The 18,761-nt window shown below is 30.5% G+C and overlaps 1 protein-coding gene across 2 annotated transcripts; it reads right to left on the minus strand.

Annotated features, from left to right (window-relative positions):
* Positions 1-100: 100 nt before the first annotated feature.
* Positions 101-4,938, minus strand: LOC105647206 (Serine/Threonine-kinase, putative (DUF1639)). Of its 2 annotated transcripts, none has more exons than XM_012233212.4 (5): positions 4,588-4,938; positions 3,346-3,882; positions 1,864-2,284; positions 1,584-1,661; positions 101-580 (listed from the first exon to the last, which is right to left on the minus strand). In XM_012233212.4, exons 1-5 carry the CDS (start codon positions 4,593-4,595, stop codon positions 527-529), a joined length of 1,098 nt encoding a protein of 365 aa, XP_012088602.1. In that variant the 5' UTR covers positions 4,596-4,938; the 3' UTR covers positions 101-526. The 2 variants fall into 2 exon arrangements, with proteins under 2 accessions (XP_012088602.1, XP_012088601.1); XM_012233211.4 differs by having other exon boundaries at positions 101-583; positions 4,588-4,936.
* Between the last annotated feature and the right edge of the window lie 13,823 nt (positions 4,939-18,761).

The following is an 18,761-nucleotide window of genomic DNA, read 5'->3' on the forward strand; positions in this document are numbered from 1 at the left end:
ATATATATATATATATATATATATATGCTGAACAAATAAAATAAAATAAAATAAAAACAACTTTGCCACTAAAGATGGTAATAAAACTGCAAAAAGAGGCTTTGCACAGGAAAATGGCATAAATTGAACCAAGGAATTTTTTTAACACAAAAATTGACCAAAACGCCCTCTGGCAGGTTGCAGTGTACAAGTGAGTAAGTTTGCTGAACTGTCCCAACCAATGGTCTGTTGAGCCTCTCTAACTGTGGAAACATCATTTGTTCTTGTGACTTACACCTGTCTCCTTCCAATCTATCCATAAGTGCCGGACAGTGACATATGACCCGCCAATCAACATTTTCAAAACTTGATTCTCAACTCATCTGTATCTCTCGTGACATATAATCAACAGCAGGGCAAGAAGAAAAATTTCACCAAGAGTGGATGTGGAGCCTACCCATTATGCAATTTCGCAGCAGCAGCTTGGAAGAAGACTCAAGAAGGGGTCTTCTTTTTCTCTTCTTGTCATGATTAGAATTGAGGATTACTATTCGGATTCACTGTCCATGCTCTCCATTCCCTTTAATCCCCTTCTCTTTTGCTGCTATATTCATGAAGAAACCGATTTTAGTCTTCATAATCGGATGGTTGTACATAAGCATGCATATTAATAATAACAGCATGATTATAGTGGTTAGGCATTTAGCCAAGAAGCACAATGGAGACTAAACCTATTTGCGCCAGATCTGGCTCAATCACGAAGAAAATTATGGATCGAGCAGGTGGAAAACCTTCGAAAATATGATATATTGTCCAGGCTTAAACTCGACCCATGTACAGGTATACCCTAAACTGAGACCCTTATTGTCATTTCCCTTCAACCACTAACTCCATTCAGACATATTTCTAGTTAAATAATAAATAATAATAACTCCAACAAAACCCTTTTCCTATGTATTCTTGCTATTTCCCTTCATGTATTATAATCTCCACCTTCTCCTTTTGATAAAGTATTTTATATAATCCACACCGTCCCCATTAATATATTATTGCTAATTTACTAGTATGCGTGTGTCTCAAAAGGGCTCATGAACAGTTCTTGATTATTTGAATAAAAGAAAGCTTAATTTCTTTAATCAAGCAAGAAAATAAATTAACAGATCTTGTGGTAGAAAGATTGATTAGGTAAGAGTAGGACCCATAACTACAAAGTACAAATCACACGCATACATAAAGCTGGGATTCGTGTCTACCACGCCTAACACAAATAAATGAGCCAGCCACACCAATGTTTCATTAAAGTAAATGACAGTAACCCAGGCATGTGCCTGTTATTTGATGATCATTCTATTATGATAATTAGAGTTTGTATTTCCCATATTTCAAATATTTCATTTCCCAGCTTTTAAGATCCATTTGAATAAAAATAAATAGTCATTTATATTTGATGAAAAACCATTAAAAAATTAATATGTTGCCAATCTAAAATACTCGGGCATTTCAATGACTTGCTCAAATGAAAATTTTCAATCTATAATTAAATTTGTGTTCAATGCTTCAAAAGAGGTAAACAGGGTGCATAGGAAGCTAAAGACTGTATTTACCTTTTTCACGCATTTCTTCTCTCTAACCTCATACCTACTCTTTGTCAAATCAGATAGCCACATCCCGGGAAAACAATACTGCCAAAAACACACAACGCACAGCATCTTCGTTATCATCTACTCACAAAGAAGATAAAAAATGCACGCTTGTGAAGGAAAAAGATAAGCAACAAAAGAACACCACTCAAAAATATATATATATATATATATATATATATATTTATATATATATATATATGTATATATATATAAATATTTTCTAGATATGTATATATTTTACCTGAAGTGTCTTATCAATGTTCTTGGCTCTTTTCTTTGGTCTTTGAGGCAGTTTTGTGCCTTTCATTGCAAAGAAATCATCTTCTTTTTCTTTTCTTGACAAAGCAATATAAATTCTTGGCCATTCAATAACTTCAGCATTCAACTTTTCTCCAGCAGTTGTTGTTGAGGCAGTGTTATTAACAACAGCTTCTTGTTCTGATTGTGTTGGGGTCGAATCAGCACGATTTGTGTGATCAGCTTGTGATCCATTAGGTTTCTCATCTTTTGCTGGTCTAGAGCTAGCAGTTATCTTCCTATCACTTTTATCTGGGGTTGGAGGAGATCGCTTTCCGGCCATAGATCTAGAAACAGCCCGGTTACTGCTACCACTATTTCTCGATGGGGACCCATTTGCAGCAGCAGATCTCTTTTCTAAATTCCTGGTCATAGCCAAATCAAACAAGAAAAAGATGCAATTGATGAAGAAATTGCTTTGTTTGTTTGTCTTGGCTGATAAACTAAAAAGGTAAAGAGGGTTTAGACTTGATAAAAGTAGATGAAGCACTACAAACCAAAAACAAATGAATCATGATGGGGGTAGTAGAGAATAAAAGAAAAGGAAAGAATTCAATACCCACCTAATGACCTAAACAGAAACAAGAAAAGCATCTCAAAACCTCATTATTAAACTACTAGTACACACATTACACTATATCTATCTATCTATCATAAAACCATGTTCTTCTAAAAACAAAAGGGGAAATAAGGGAATGGAAAAAGAAAACGAAAAAAAAAAAAAAGATTTCTTAAGAAATACATAAATTCTAACACATCAAAATAAAAATAAATACTACTCCATTAAAAGAGATGGTTAAAGTCTCAAGATAAGGACACAAGAGCCATGACATAAGCGAGAGGCACAAAAGAAAGGAATAATAATAATAAAATTTTCCTATCATGAGTGGTAACTTACCTTGACTCCATCATATCAAGCATGGCAAGCAAAGCAAGAACAAAGCAGAGCACAGCAAAATGAAATAACATAAGATGGGCTACTTCTTGGATACCCAACAAAATACCAATAGGTGAAGGGTGAAGGGAGAGAGAGAGAGAGAGATTGAGTGATATATTCTCCAATCTTTCCAGGGGTAGAAAGGTAAATCATTCAACAGAGGAAAAAAGTGCTCTTCAACAACTGGAAATGAATGAAATGAAAAGAGAGAATCTTAAAAAACTATGCCATGGTTTAAATCCAAAACCCAAAATTAAATAAAAAACATATTTTCAGAGATTTTCAAAAAGAAAAGGCAAAATCTGAAAAATCATCCCAAAAAAATTAAGTAAAAAGAAACAAATACAAAAATTTATAGAAATGAAAGGTTTATCAAGTATCAAACAAGATCCACATATAATCTTGATGATGTAATTATGAATTAATTCATACACAAAATTTAAAAAAGAAAAAATAAACCAGAATTGGAAGTTTTCAACTAAATTATACCTCTGGGAGCCAAACGCAGAGCTTTCTTTCCTAAGATTGCCACATCTACTATTATTGTACTGTTGTGGCGGTGGTGGAGGCGGCGGAGGCGGCATAGTAGGCGTACTGGAGAGTTTACTATCTGTTCTTCCAGCGAGTTTGCTAATAGGTTGCCTTGCTTGAATAGAAGACGATGACTCGTCGGCAAGTGATCGGATCTCCGACCTCGACGCTCTTGACCTCTTTTTTTGTCCCCATTGCAATAACACATCGCCACTACAGGTGGTTCCACCACGGCTTGGGCTAGGGCTGGGACTAGCATCATTTTTCTGTGTCTGGTTTTTGTTGTTGTCAGAGTGCGGAGGGCTTGAACCGCCGTTATGAAGGTGATGCTGGTGGTGGTTGTGGTGATCTTGGGTTCTAGACGGGGATCTGAATCTAAAACCTTTAGTTTCAAAACTAGTAGTAGTTAATCCATTTGATATCGATCTGCCATTTTCATTGTTGGGTTTTTTGCCATTACTCAAGGGAAGACAATCTGGGCTTACTCTCTGATATCTGCAACAAAAAGAAAATCAAATTCAATTAAAAGAAGTACTGATACAATATGAAAGCAATTGATAAAAGTAAACAGAATTCTTTCATGAACAATTAGTGAATTGAAAGTGATTGAAATTAAAAATTTTAATAAACAGAACACACATTTGTTTTTTAACTGTGAACAAAATTGCTAAACCAGTGGGGAGAGAGAGAGAGAGACAGAGAAAGAGAGAGAGACAGAGAGAGGAGAAAGGAGAAGAGAAGGAGAAGTGGTCCAGCAACAGTTAAAGGAGAGATCCAGCTTTTGATCCACTCTAGATAAAGAAAATGAGAATTACAAGAACTCATGGCTCAGAATCCATGGAAGAAGAAAACAACCGCAAAAATTAAGATTTTAAGGAATTTTTTTAGGACAGATTGGATCTGGAGATTGTCCACAGATGAATCAACAATGGTGACTGATTGAAACGAGGAATTGATTAATACCCACATCCTACGCTCTTTAGTGCATTGCTACTTTCACCATATCTGCAATCTGCAAACAAAAATCTCTTTCTAACTCAAGAAAAAGAAACAAACCTGGATCCATCAATCCATCTATCAATTTATCAAGATGGATTATCATTATCAATTTTTATAATATATCACAGGATAATCAGAGAAACAGACAACTATACATAAAATATATATTGAGGAAGCAGCAGAACAGAAAAGAGCACAGACCTCATCATTATAATCAGCAAAAGCAAACAATTTGGAGATGATGATATTGGAGGAAGAAGAAGATATTAATTACTATGTTGGTTAAAACTAAAACAAAAAATTTTCTAGGTTGGTTCATTTGTAGTGGTTTAATCAACAATAACAATGGCTTCTCCTCCTTGGTAAATCCAAGAAAACCATTGCAACACAATGGATGGGTTCAAAAACTGAGGCACAGGGACAGAAAAACAAAGGAGGCGGAGAAGAAGAACAAACACTGAGAGAGAACACGGCAACCAAAGAAGAAGTGCAAATATATATAAATAATTAATTATATATATATCAAGATTATAAAATGCACGGAAGAAAAAATACTAGTGTACAGTGCGGTGTTGTGAGATGAGAGGTTTATTGCATTTATTTGTCTATTACGAGTTTTTTTTTTTTTTTTTTTAATTTCTTCTTCTCATTGTCATTTTGGCTGTCAGACCGATCCTAGGGTTTCTAAATTTTGGCCCGGGGTGGCTACTAGTCCGCTTTTGACCCAAATCGATAAAGAAAAATTCGGATTCAAATTGACTTAAGAATACTTATCTGAACCGGATTAGGAGAATCAAGTTTTGGTTCTTTCCAAGGATTTGAGATTGCAAAAGGATCTAATTGAAATAGGACAAGAGTTGTTAAGTCCTTTATCACTAATGGAGATTGATTTGGATTCGATTGAATTGGGATCAAAATTAAAATCGAAGCTTTAGGGATTAGTTTAATTTAAAATCTCAATTTTATCTCCAGTCATCCAGATTGATTTGAAATTTGATGAGATGAGATTAGAATTAAAGTCAAAACTTTTAGAATCATTGTAATTAAATCTCAATTTCATCTCTAATCCTAAATTTTTAATTCAGTGAATCCTTTCTAAAGTTTTAGTTAAGTTTACAACCTCAAACTTGTTGATTTTCTCCCAAATTTGACTTTATATACCGGTTAGTATCTAATTTCAAACATATATTATTTAATTGCTGATAAGGTTATTATGACCGAGATTGACTTGGTTCGATTCAATTAAGATCAAGATTAAAATTATAACTTCACAGATTAGTTAATTTAAAATCTCAACTTCATCTCCAGTCTTGAAATAGGACAAGAGTTGTTAAGTCCTTTATCACCAATGGAGATTGATTTGGATTCGATTGAATTAGGATCAAAATTAAAATCGAAGCTTTAGAGATTAGTTTAATTTAAAATATCAATTTTATCTCCAGTCATCCAGATTGATTTGAAATTTGATGAGATGAGTTCAAAATTAAAGTCAGAACTTTTAGAATCATTGTAATTAAATCTCAATTTCATCTCTAATCCTAAATTTTTAATTCAGTGAACCCTTTCTAAAGTTTTAGTTGAGTTTACAACCTCAAACTTGTTGATTTTCTCTCAAATTTGACTTTATATACCGATTAGTATCTAATTTCAAACATATATTATTTAATTGCTAATGAGGTTATTATGACCGAGATTTACTTGGTTCGATTCAATTAAGATCAAGATTAAAATTATAACTTCAGAGATTAGTTAATTTAAAGTCTCAACTTCATCTCCAGTCATTAAAATTGCTTTGGAATCAATTGACTTGAGATTAAAATCAAAATCAAAATGAAAACTTTTAGGATTATTGTAACTTAAATATCAGTTTCATCTATAGTCTTAAATTATCAATTTAGTGAATCCTTTCTAAATTTTAATTGAGTTTACAATTTTAAACTTGTTGATTTTCTCCGAAGTTTGACTTTATATACTAGTTAGTATCTAATTTGAAAAATACGTTATTTAATTTTTAATGTGGGATAGAATGCTAAATATTTGTTCTATTGATCTCAAAGAGCCAACCTAAAAAGGTCGGTGAAAAAGAAAATTAGTTTGAAAATATGAACTATTCAATCCTTTCATCTAATTAAAGTGATTTTAATTATTAATTTCAAAGGAAAAGTTTAATATATCTACATATTGTCAACAAAATCTAAAGCCCTAAAATCTATAAAAAGAAAAAGAAATTTTGAGTTTTTTTTTTTTTTTTTTTTTTTTGAGAGGGATGGAGGATTTGAGAAAAATAAAAGCTTTGTTAATGCATGTGTTCATATAATTAATAATTCGAATCACATTAATTCAATGTGGTCGGGCAGGAGGTGAGTCGGGCTTGTTTGGATTGTCTGAATCATGGAGCTTGTTTATTAGGAACTAATGAGACGCATATTGTTTTAATTCCAAAGAAAAACAATCCAGAGTTTGTGTCTGACTTGTGGCTTGTTTTTTTATGCAATGTTATCGATAAAATCGTCAGTAAGACCTTAGCTAATAGGATGAAGGCTTGTTTATCTCATGTTATTTATGAGTCCCAGAGTGCTTTTGTCCCTAGAGGCTTACCCTCTATTATCGAGCAAAATAAGAAGATGGTTTTCACTCATATTATTGACAAGCTGCTGAAACGTCTTCAAAGGTGGAAGCGTAAGATGCAATAATAGGCTGGAAAAGAAGTTTTATTGAAAATAATTGCTCAAGTGGTACCTAACTACTTGATTTTTTTTTTTACTCCCTATCTCTATATTTGACACTATCAAAAAAGCAACGAATGGTTTTTGATGGACTAGCAGTAACAATGCAAAAGCTGGGATTTGATGGGTGTCTTGGCACAACCTCTGCATGCGAAAGGAGGATGGTGGCGTTGGATTTAAATGTTTAAGGGATTTTAATGTCACTTTGTTGGTAAAGCAGGGCTAGAGGTTTCTTAGCCAACCTACGGCGTTGGTTTCACGTTTATATAAAGCCAGGTATTTTCCAAATACTTCACAATTGGAGACACAGCTGGGATCGAATCCAAGCTCCATATGGCACAATGCGCTTGATGGTAAAGTGTTGTTAAGGAGTGGCTACTTATGGCGTGTATTGGGAATGGCAAGAATGCAACGATTTTTCTTCTCTTTCGTTGCCTGATGTGTCTTCTCCATATGTTTTGTCTCCTAACAATATTGGCCTTGAGGATATTTGTGTTGCAAGTTTATTTTTGCCAGGTAAAAAAAGATAGGATATGGAGGTTTTGGGCTCTTTGTTTACTACGCAGGAGATTGGCTTAATATGTAAAATTCCTTTGAGTCTGACTGATGTTAAGGATAACTGGTCTTGGGTATATGGAAGTCAAAGGGTGTTTATTCTGTGAAATCGGGATATCAGTGCTTATATGGTATTGATGGACTATGGCACTTTGTTATCTCAAGAGTTGTGGCATAAGGTTTGGCGGGCGGAAGTGCCTGCAAAGGTGTCAAACTTTATGTGGTGACTGGCTACAAATCTATTACATGTGCGATTGAATTTGTTGAAATGAAAAGTTGAGGTTGATATATGTTCACCTATGTGTAATATTGGTGAGGAATTAGTGGTTCATGTTATATTACAGTGCCCGTTTGCAATGGAGAGTTGGAGTGTTGCAGGGTTTGACTGGCAGGTGGTCAATGTCGATGTCCAACATGGCTATTGAATTTTTCTAATGCATATGATAAGGAGCAGCGAAGGAGGGTGTTTATGGTGGCCTGGGAACTATGGCAAAGTCGCAATTAGGTTGTATGGAAGGCTCATCAAGTGTCATCCACAAAGGTTAACACATCGTGCTTTCAATTACCGTCATGAGTGGACGTAGGCGCAACACTATAAAAAGTTCTCCATAACTCAACTACTAAGTGACTCAGTTTTGACATGGAAACCTCCTTGTAGTGCTATTGTGAAGATCAATATAGATATTGCATGGGATGGTTTCTCTTTGCGGGCAGGTATTAGTTAGATAGTGCTAGACATGCAGTGTTTGTGTTTAGGATGTGTGCTTTGAATAATGCGACAAACCCTGCTCTTGCTGAGCTTTGGGTATTAGAGAGGTCTTAAGTTGGTTAAGGAATAATTTTTGTGGAAGGCAGGTGGTGGTGGAAAGTGATTGCCTGCGGGTGGTTCAATCTTTACTTAGTATAGCTGCTGATCATTTCTATTTTGGTCTTTTGGTTTAAGATTATAGATGGCTCATTCGAGAAGTCTCTACTGTGTCTATTTTGTTTGTGAAGAGATCAGCGAATCAGTGTGCCCATGTTTTGGCTTGGGCGGCTGTTTCTATGTCTGGTTTGATGGAATGGGGTATTATCCCGCCATCCATTATCTGTGATGCTTTACATTTTGATGTTATTAATATTATAAGCACTTTCATATTCAAAAGGAAATCACATTAATTCATAATGGAATGAATAATTAATTTTATTATATTTTTGGAATAAAATTCAATTTGTTCACTGAACTTGTTTAGTAGAATCAAAAAGGTCAGATTTGACATTTTACACCAATTTAGCCCTTAATGTTGCATAAAATGATTAAAAAGATCCGATTTCACTTTTTAGGCCAATTTAACCCTTGAATTTGTTTTGATTTTTATAAATTAATAATTGGTTTAATTTAAAATGTTAACTTTTATCTTTTTTTGTCCTACACTAAGAACAATCAGATCAAATTTCTTGTAAATATAATAAATTTATAATCATACATTATAATTTTAATTTATTTAACATGAAAAATTCATAGATTTCATAAGTGGTGACCCAGTAATATAGGTTAATTTTAAAATGTTCAAATTAATACATATTTATAAACTCAAAACTATCAATCAAGGTAAAAAGAGACACAATACACTTCATATATCATTTTTCTATATTTTATAATTAATTAATTTTTTAATAAATTAGTCACCTTGATCCCAACTATAGTTTTAATAAAAGATAATGATTTACATGTTGTAAGTACAATGAAGAATTAGAGGTTAAATTGACTCAAAATGTCAAATGTGATTTTTTTTTAATCATAATGATTTTCACATTGTAAATACAATGAAGAATTAGATGTCAAATTGACTAAAAATATCAAATATGTTTTTTTTAATTATTTTAAATAAGTTCAAGGGTTAAATTGTCCTAAAAAGTGAAATCGATCATTTTTAATCATTTTATACAAATTCAAGGGTTAAATTGGCCCAAAAGGTCAAATCTGACCTTTTTTTATCCTACTAAATAAGTTCAGAGACCAAATTGGAGTTTATTCCTATATTTTTAAGGACTAAATAATTTATCTTTGATATAATAAGGACCATGTAACGTATGAGGCCAAACAATCTTTCTATCTACATTAAATTAAATATATAACTTTTGAAGCATGGAAGGTGACTTGGCACGATATTAGAGTGCTATCAATATTGAGTTGGAATTATTACTTTTTTCCATTTTAATTGTATTTTTTCATATTTAAGATTTTGCTAACTATTAATTTGTCAAAGTAATTTAAACCAATATTTAAAGCAAATAATTATGCTTCTTCATTTGTTTATTCCTGTTTCTTCTACTTCTAGATGACATATTTTAATATATTTATTACGGCGTTTACATTCAATTAATCAAGCCAAATCAAATCAAACTAGTTTAGTTTCAATTTAACTGTATATCTTTTTATGGCATCCAAATCTGAAAAATGAATATAATAAAGACCAAATACAACTAATTGGATTTAGTTATTTCAAACTAAAGTAGTTATTTCGGGCATAAAAATAAATTCGGTTAGTGCATATATAATAACCAAAAACCAAATAGTTTTCTCTGACGAAACTAATCGGTAACTAAGTTTCTAAAATAACAAATTGAATCATACCACTCTCGCTTTCATATCCATGTTGACGAGTTTTGTTGCTTTGGGTTCTAGTTCTCTTTCTCTCTCCAATTCCACTATCAAGAAATGGATCAATTCGATCCAATTTTCAGTTAGTAACTATATATTCTCATCTCTAATGTTTATTATGTTAATTTTAATAATTTTCCATTTTGTTTTTTTTTCAAAATGAAAATTCATTTGAGAATAATTATATATTAAAAACCATAGGAACATTGCTAACTATGGGTGTTTCCTTTATTAAGGATTCAACTGCTAACTCCCCTTTGATGGCTTCATCGAGAGGTTTGAAACCAATGGCTAATCCTAAGAAATGGCATAGTCGAAAGCCATGAAAATCCTTAGTTAGAACTATTGGCGTCAACTCTCATACAGTTCAAGTTTTAAAAGACTCGACTTTAAGTAACAAGCCAAAAATTATTTTTCTTATAGAAACTAAGATGCATAGGGTTCATATGGAGGCGATTTGGAATTTGCTTCATTTTGATAGTTGCTTTTTAGTGGATAGTTCAGGTGTAAGAGGTGGTTTGTCCTTATTATGGAAGGATACTGTAACTTGTCTATTAATGGTTGTTCTTGAAATTTTATTAATTACACTATTCAGGATCCAGATGCTACTTGGAGACTTACCAATTATTATGGATTCCCAAAGAGCAATTAGAGGCTTGCACCATGGAACTTAATTTCAAGATCCAGATGCTACTTGGAGACTTACCAATTATTATGGATTCCCAAAGAGTAATTGGAGGCTTGCACAATGGAATTTAATTCGGGGTTTAGCTGTTTGTAATCAGCTCATTGGTTGTGTATGGGGGATTACAATGACATTATTTTGGACTCAAGATGAGAGATGCACTGATATCGTTCTTCCTAATGAACAATTTTAGGGAGGCTTTGAATGGTGCTAATCTTAGGGATTTACCTCTCATGTATTTTACGTGGACTTATAGAGAGGGTTCTCAGTATTATATCAAAAGAAGCTTGATAGAGCCATGGCGAATGATAGTTGGGTAAAACTGTTTTCTGATGTTATTTGTTCTAATTTGGTTGCTCCGACTTCAGACCATGCCTCGTCATTAATTAAACTGACTGTCATCTTTTTTACAATCAGCATCGAGTTTTTAAGTTTGATAATGCATGACTTACTGATCATAAATTTAAACAGGTGATACAATTTTCTTTAATAAGGGAACATGTCGTCGATGTCATTCATAAATAGGATATAGTTATTGACTTCGTAAATTGGGGGCAACCATAAAAACAAAGAGTTTTGGTGAAGGAAGAGGCTTATAAAAAATATTTTAAATGCTTAGATTGATGATCTCGATGAGCCAACAATTCTCTCATTAAATGATGAATGGTTGAAGTTCTTAGCGAAGGATGAACTTCAGTGTCGGCAATAGGCAAAGCTATTTTGGTAAAAAGAAAAGGGGATAAATTTACAAATTTTTTTCATAATCAAATTAAGACAAGAAGAAGATGTAATAAAATTGATAAACTGATGTATGAAAATGGGCAGTGGGTTTCGAATTTGATGGAGCTAAATAATTTGATTGATATATTTTACTGATGTTTTGTGAGATCTACCTCTAATCGGGACAAGTTATTAAGCTTGATTCCACGAGTTAGTAAAGAAGATAATGATGTTTTGACAGCTCCATTCACCAATAATGAATTTAAAGAGGTTATTTTCTAAATGCACCCAAATAAGGCTTTCGGGCCAAATGGGCTAAATCTAGACTTCTATAAGTTTTGCCATATTTTAGGCAATGATATGTGGAGGAATGCAGGCCGTGGCATGAACAAGGTACTTTTCCAAAAAAAACTTTAACTGATACCACTATTGTTTTAATTCTATAAAAAAGAGACTATTCTTAGGAGTTGACATAATGTGCTTTGCTACGTGCTTATAAAATCCTCTCTAAGTTACTTGCTAATAGGTTTAAAAATTTTTATCCAAAGTTACTTCTCATAATCAGTCTGTCGTTGTTCCTGGTTGTCTGATCACTAATAATATCCTTATTGCATTTGAGACCTTTCCTAAGTTAAAAAAAAAAAACTACTAGAATTTAATATTAATAAAGCTTGTGATAGGGTTAATTGGGATTATTCGAGAGATATACTTTGATATTTTGGGTTTTCTAAGTAATGGCTAGGTTGGTTATATATGTGTGTCATAGATGTGCCTTGTATGATTAATGTTAATGGGAATATAGTGAGTTCTATTGTTCCGAAGAGAGGCCTGAGGTAGGGTGATCCGCTTTTCACTTATCTTTTTCTTATGGTCTTGGAAGGCCTTTATTATTTAAGAATGCTGAAAGTAGAGGGTTAGTTCATGGGTGTAAAGTGTCGATTAGGTGTCCCTGGGTTTTATATTTACTTTTTGATAATGATTTCCTTTTCTTTGTTGATGCTACTATACATGAAGCGGCTAGTGTTAGGAATATTCTTAATGAACATGAATCGACTTAGGGTCAATTTGTTAATTTTTAGAAATTAGACATTCTCTTTAGCCCCAATTTTAATAATAATTTGAAAGGCAATATTTCTAATATTCTCAAAGTTTTTAATCTTTCAATGGGATAGTAGTTATCTGAAATTACCCTCTTTGATTGAGCGTAATAAGCATTAAATTTTTGTATTTCAAAAGATAGATAGATTATGGAGTAGGCTTAATGGATGGAGTAATAGGTTCTTATTTAAGGCAGGCAGAGAGGTCCTTATCAAATCTATGGCACAGGCCATTCCCTCTCACTGCATCAGTGTTTTTCTTATCCCTATTATTGTGTGCAATGAGTTATGGGGAGATATCTTTGTTACCAAGGATGGATTCCTAAGGATGCATTTTTTATGGTTGATGATTGTAATGCATTTATAATTAAATTTGTTAGGGTTTATGATCTTTTTGTTGAGGGTGTAAGGAAGTGGGATATTGATAATATTATGAATATATTTAGTACGATGTGAGGATCATTCTTACTATTCCTCTTAATATTCACATAAGGATAAATTCTCTTCTTTGGCACTATGATAAGAGGGGATGTATATGGTCAAATAGGGTTATCATGTAGGGTAAGGGTACTATGAAGGTAGCTGGTTTGCTACAATAGAGCTATTTGGAGTCATGTATGAAATCTTAATGTCACTCCAAACATTAAAGACTTTATGTAGCGTGCTTTGAGAAATATGTTGCCTAAGAAGGATTATTTACAGAGGAGGGGTATTGATGTGGATGGGTATGCTTGTTTTGTAGGTTGGATGAGAGTATGGATCATGTTTTATTTCATTTCTACTATCTATGAATGTTTGGAGGTGCGGAGGGTTTTTAATACTAATCCTAATGGCTCGTTCTTCTATTTTTTTTTTCATGTATATTTTTCTTTCTCAATGGAGTTATGTAAAGCTACTTTTTTTGCCATTTATGCATGAAAATATCGACTTTATATATCGAGAGTTTATGAAATAATACATGCACCTCTCTTATACAAATTCACATGGCAGCCTCAAGATATTTGCATGAGTTTCTTTCGTTTCTCATGAGGCTCGCTGGCTCGTCAAGTAGTACAACAGTGCCCCCCAAGTCTCTACTGCTTCGTCTTTGCTGGCTTTGGCTAATGTTGCACGATTAGTTTTTGTCAATGTGGCTATTTTTCAATCTTCAGATTTTGTGGGCTTTGGTGCTACTTTTAAACATGCTATAGGTTCCTTTTCTTATGCTATATCTACTTTTCATGAGGGTGTTGATCCCTTCTATAGTTGAGGCTCTTCTTCTTAGATATTGCTTCGTTTATGCACAACTACACATACCTATAAATGGTTGTGTTTTCATTGATTGTTACGCTTTGGTTTCTGCTCTTTTATTCTTCTAATTTGGACAATTATAAATTTGGTTCAATTTCAGATTGTAAAATTATTTTCGCAAATAGGCTGGATATTAAGGTTAAGCGAGATAGAAGGTGAGTGAATATGAAACCTCATTTCCTTACTAGAGCTTCTATTTGTTTTGATCAATTTCTTGTTTGGGATTCAATCTCAAATTACATTGTTGAAAACTATTGTGATATTGTCGGATTATCTGACTTAAAGGCAAAGGGTAAAGGATTTTTAGTAATGGCTCAAGTTATCCATCATAAGATTTCTTAAATTTGTGTTATGCTAGCAATAAGCATCTTAGGCAGGAAAGGACATTTATATATATAAGCTAGTCTATGTAAGTATATAACTCAGTGCAATTCGACGTTTAGTTACCATAAATTATATATTTATAAATGTAATTTTAGAATTATGTCATAATATAATGAAATGTAGTATTACATAATATTATGTATGATAATTCACGTTTGTTAACTTCATATATAATAGTTTAACTTATAGATAATATTATGAATATTATATTGATATTATCATGCACGTAGAATTATATAAGAAGTCATGATAGTATCTATACAACTTGGTAACGTTATTTCTTCAAAATACTTGTTGCACAAAATATGTTTTTTTAACCAAATAGAGTTAGAAATCCATTTATGTGTGTCTTTACTTTAGTTGGCACAATTTTATTATAAATATTTTTCACAATATAATTTTATTGTCAACCTATAATAATTTTAAAATATTTTAAAAAATAACAATACCAAGTCAATTGATTATTAATGAAATTAATTTCATCATTAATTTATAATTTAAATAATATAAAAAACCATTTATATTCATAATTAATACATGAAATAATATAGATAATAATGAACTTTTTTTACATGTATATTAAGTGATATATGCATCTAATATATAGTAAATATTAAAATTAGTATTGCATCTATTAGCTTTAAATAACTTACTCGTTGTAATTTCACGACTCATTATTTTGGTAAAAATTAATATTTTATTTATTTAGTATCTCAGTTAAAGTCTTTTAATGTGAATGTACACAAAAGGAAAAAAAAAAGTATTTTATGTTCCGTTTATTTCTGTAAAATAACTTGCAAGAAAATAACTTGCTGAAATATATTTTGGATGGAAAACATTTTCCTTGAAAAATATTTGCAAATGACTTATTTTTCGTTGTTTAGTTGTAATATTGAAAATTGGTTAAAAATATTAAAATTTTTATCTCATAAGACCATAAAAAATATTAATAATAATAAAAATTTTATAATTTAAAAATCTTATTGTTAAATATGAAAAGAGTGCAAAAAGAATGTAAATTATGAATGTCACCGGGGCCGGTGGTGATGGCCGGTGGTGGTGGTCAGTGGTAAATGGTGATTGGTAATAGTGGCTACGATGATTAATAAATTTAAAAAAATATGAATTTATAAAGTTTGTCAACTTCTGGAAAATGTTTTACTCTCTAGAAAAATGAAAAGTTATTTTCCTTAAAAAATTACTTAATTTTCCTTTAACCAGGAAAATATTTTTCGTTAACTTATTTTCTTACACGCCCCAAAACAATGGAAAATTGTGGAAAATATTTTCTTTCAAATTATTTTATGGAAATAAATGGAGCCTTAATATGAATCTATTCGATATATAATATTCTCAAATGAGAATGAACAATTTATATATGAAATCAAAATTTAATTTTTATTAATTTTTTATCTTTGAAATTTTAATTTGAGTCAATCTAGATAAAAAAAATTTAAATTTATATAGATATTATTATTTTGTGTTTAAATAGGATATCAAATATTATTATTTTATTGATTGAACTAATAAAAATAAAAAATATTGTTCTAAAATTCTAAAATATTATTATTTTAAATTATTATCAACATTTAGTAATTAGTATTGATGGGTAACTGTAAATGCACATACGTAACGTTAATAGTAATTTATGTATTTGAATTATCAAACATGTTAAATTATTTCATATTATAAGAGAAGATAGTTGGATTAAAAAAAATGAAAAAGTATGGAAACAAGTCAAATTAACAAAAAATAAAAGGTTAACTATTACTAATTTTTTATATTTAAATCAGTAGTGCATCAATTATGTATATTACAAAATTAACTATTCCACATATTTATAATTATGCATTTAAGAAGTGCAATGAAAAACTTATATTAAGCTTTCCTTATATAAATTAAAAAAAATTATTTAATAAATTTGAAATGGATAATAAAATTAAGTTATGACAACAACCTAACTGAAGAATAATAAAAGAGTTAAGTGAGAAAATAATATTGAATAGAAATATAATTAAAGAACAATGTAAGGGTTAAGTGAGAAAAATATTATTGGGGTAAGAATGTAGTTAAAGAATAATGAAAGGATTTAAAAGGGAAGATATCTTTGGATAGAAATGTAATTAATGAAACTAAATTGGTTAAATTGTAAGATTACTGTTAGGGCAACAGTAATCTTAACGCGGCTTGGTATATAATAATAATTTCTGTTTTAGGCATTTTCCCAATTCATTGGTATAGAAGTGGAAATTTCAGCAGTAACAATAAAATATTAAATTTTAAATAAAAAGGAGTCTTATAATTTTTAACTCTTAAATAAAAGGATTCTTATAGAAAGAAATTTTAGTTTTCATCTTTTAAATTGTTTACCATTTTTTTAATCCTAAAAAAAAAGATTCTTATAGTTTTAATTATTAAATTATTTTATTTTAAGAGAATAATTTATTATAGGCAGTTAAGTGTTAATAAGATTTTATATTATCATTTGTGCAATGTACAGATGAACTAATATGTAGTTATCACGCAATTTTTTTCCTTTTCTTAAATTTTTAGTAACAAATTTTATTTTAGTAAATTATTATTTTCTTATATTGTTGCCATGTCCGGCTTAAATACGAAATTATGCAGAACATATATGTAATTTTTCTCTTAAATTAGATTGGGTATCAAATCAAATAAGGATAAATACATAATTTGCCTGTTAAACATATTTTTCATATTTAAATTCAATTCAAAATGAACTCTTTTTTTATATATACACGAGCTATTCAGCCGCGTCCGTTTTAACAGTCCGCAGTAAATTTGATTAATCTCCGATCATTTTCGGAGACAAAGGGACTAGCTGGGGAAATTTATTCAAAATGAGCTCTTGAACCAATTTAGAATAAATATTTAATTAATTTATAACAAGTTAAGCTCGATTTTTATATGGATAAAACATAAAAGACACGTAGGCAAACAAAATTTAAAAATCTATATATAGAGAGTGCTTCCAGGCAATATGGAAACAAGATGGCAAGGAAGAAAGACCATAACCTTCTGACAACCACAACGGAAATTTTTGCAATTAACAGTTATTTGCGCACCATCTAAATAAAAAAAAAATTATTATTTTATCCTCATATTTTATCAAAATATTTGTTTTTCTCCTGCATTTTTTAAATATATAATTTTATTTTTATCATTTATCTCCATTATACTGTTATATCCTTCTGTCAGTTTTAATATAATGATAAATCAATTAATTTTGGCAAAATACAATGATAATATAGTAAATAAGTATGAGGAAAAATTAATTATTTTTGTCAAAATATATGAATAAAATAGTAATTTAATTAATGAAAAATATAAACAATTGATAGAAGAATATAATGTCATGTAGGAAAAAAAAAAGAGATAAAACTACATATTTATATAATGCAGGGGAGTGTTTTATATTATGGTAAAATATAGGGGTAAATCATAGTTTTTCCGAAAAATATGAAGTAAGAATATGATTAACAAGTTGAAAACAAAACTCCACTGCAAATATAATTAATAAAATTCCCATTAGAAAAGCCCACTATACACCATATATTTTTAGCAGCACAAACCACAATATAATAATGATTAGTGAGTTAATGGTGGTTTTGTCTTATTAGTGAGTTAATTTATTTTATCTTTCAAAAAAAATTTTATTTATTTAGATAATAATAAAATAAATTATTTGTTTATTTGAACTTACCCTTAATTCAATAAGGTATATAACTTGTTAGAGAAAGATAATTTTTTAACGATCTGGTTTTACTATCATTTTTTAATCATTTAATTTAATAAACTATTAATTCAAATTTAGCTTAAAGAACGACTTGATGAAATGTGAAATTCATAAATTGTGAAATCAATGAAATTTCAAATGTCATGATTTGGTTGAAAAATAAAATTTATGAATTTAAAGTATTATACTACCTCCATTTCAAAAAGATAGTGTCTACTTTCTATTTTCACACAGATTAAGAAATTTTGGTTAAAGGACAATTTTATTCATATAACTTTTTTATTATGCTCACTTAAATAACACATGAGTATTGAAATAATAATTAATAATTAATGAGGGTTATTTAAAGAACGACTTGATGAAATGTGAAATTCATAAATTGTGAAATCAATGAAATTTCAAATGTCATGATTTGGTTGAAAAATAAAATTTATGAATTTAAAGTATTATACTACCTCCGTTTCAAAAAGATAGTGTCTACTTTCTATTTTCACACAGATTAAGAAATTTTGGTTAA

Source organism: Jatropha curcas, chromosome 10, assembly GCF_041381405.1.
Source record: "Jatropha curcas cultivar XTBG-Jc1 chromosome 10, XTBG_Jcur_1.0, whole genome shotgun sequence".
Lineage (NCBI taxonomy): Eukaryota > Viridiplantae > Streptophyta > Magnoliopsida > Malpighiales > Euphorbiaceae > Jatropha > Jatropha curcas.

Coding starts and splice junctions, on each gene's coding strand:
- LOC105647206 (XM_012233211.4), bottom strand. Junction 2,285..3,345: donor TCTGCGTTTGGCTCCCAGAG/GTATAATTTAGT, acceptor GGCTATGACCAG/GAATTTAGAAAAGAGATCTG. Junction 584..1,583: donor AGAAGAAATGCGTGAAAAAG/GTAAATACAGTC, acceptor TCATGAATATAG/CAGCAAAAGAGAAGGGGATT.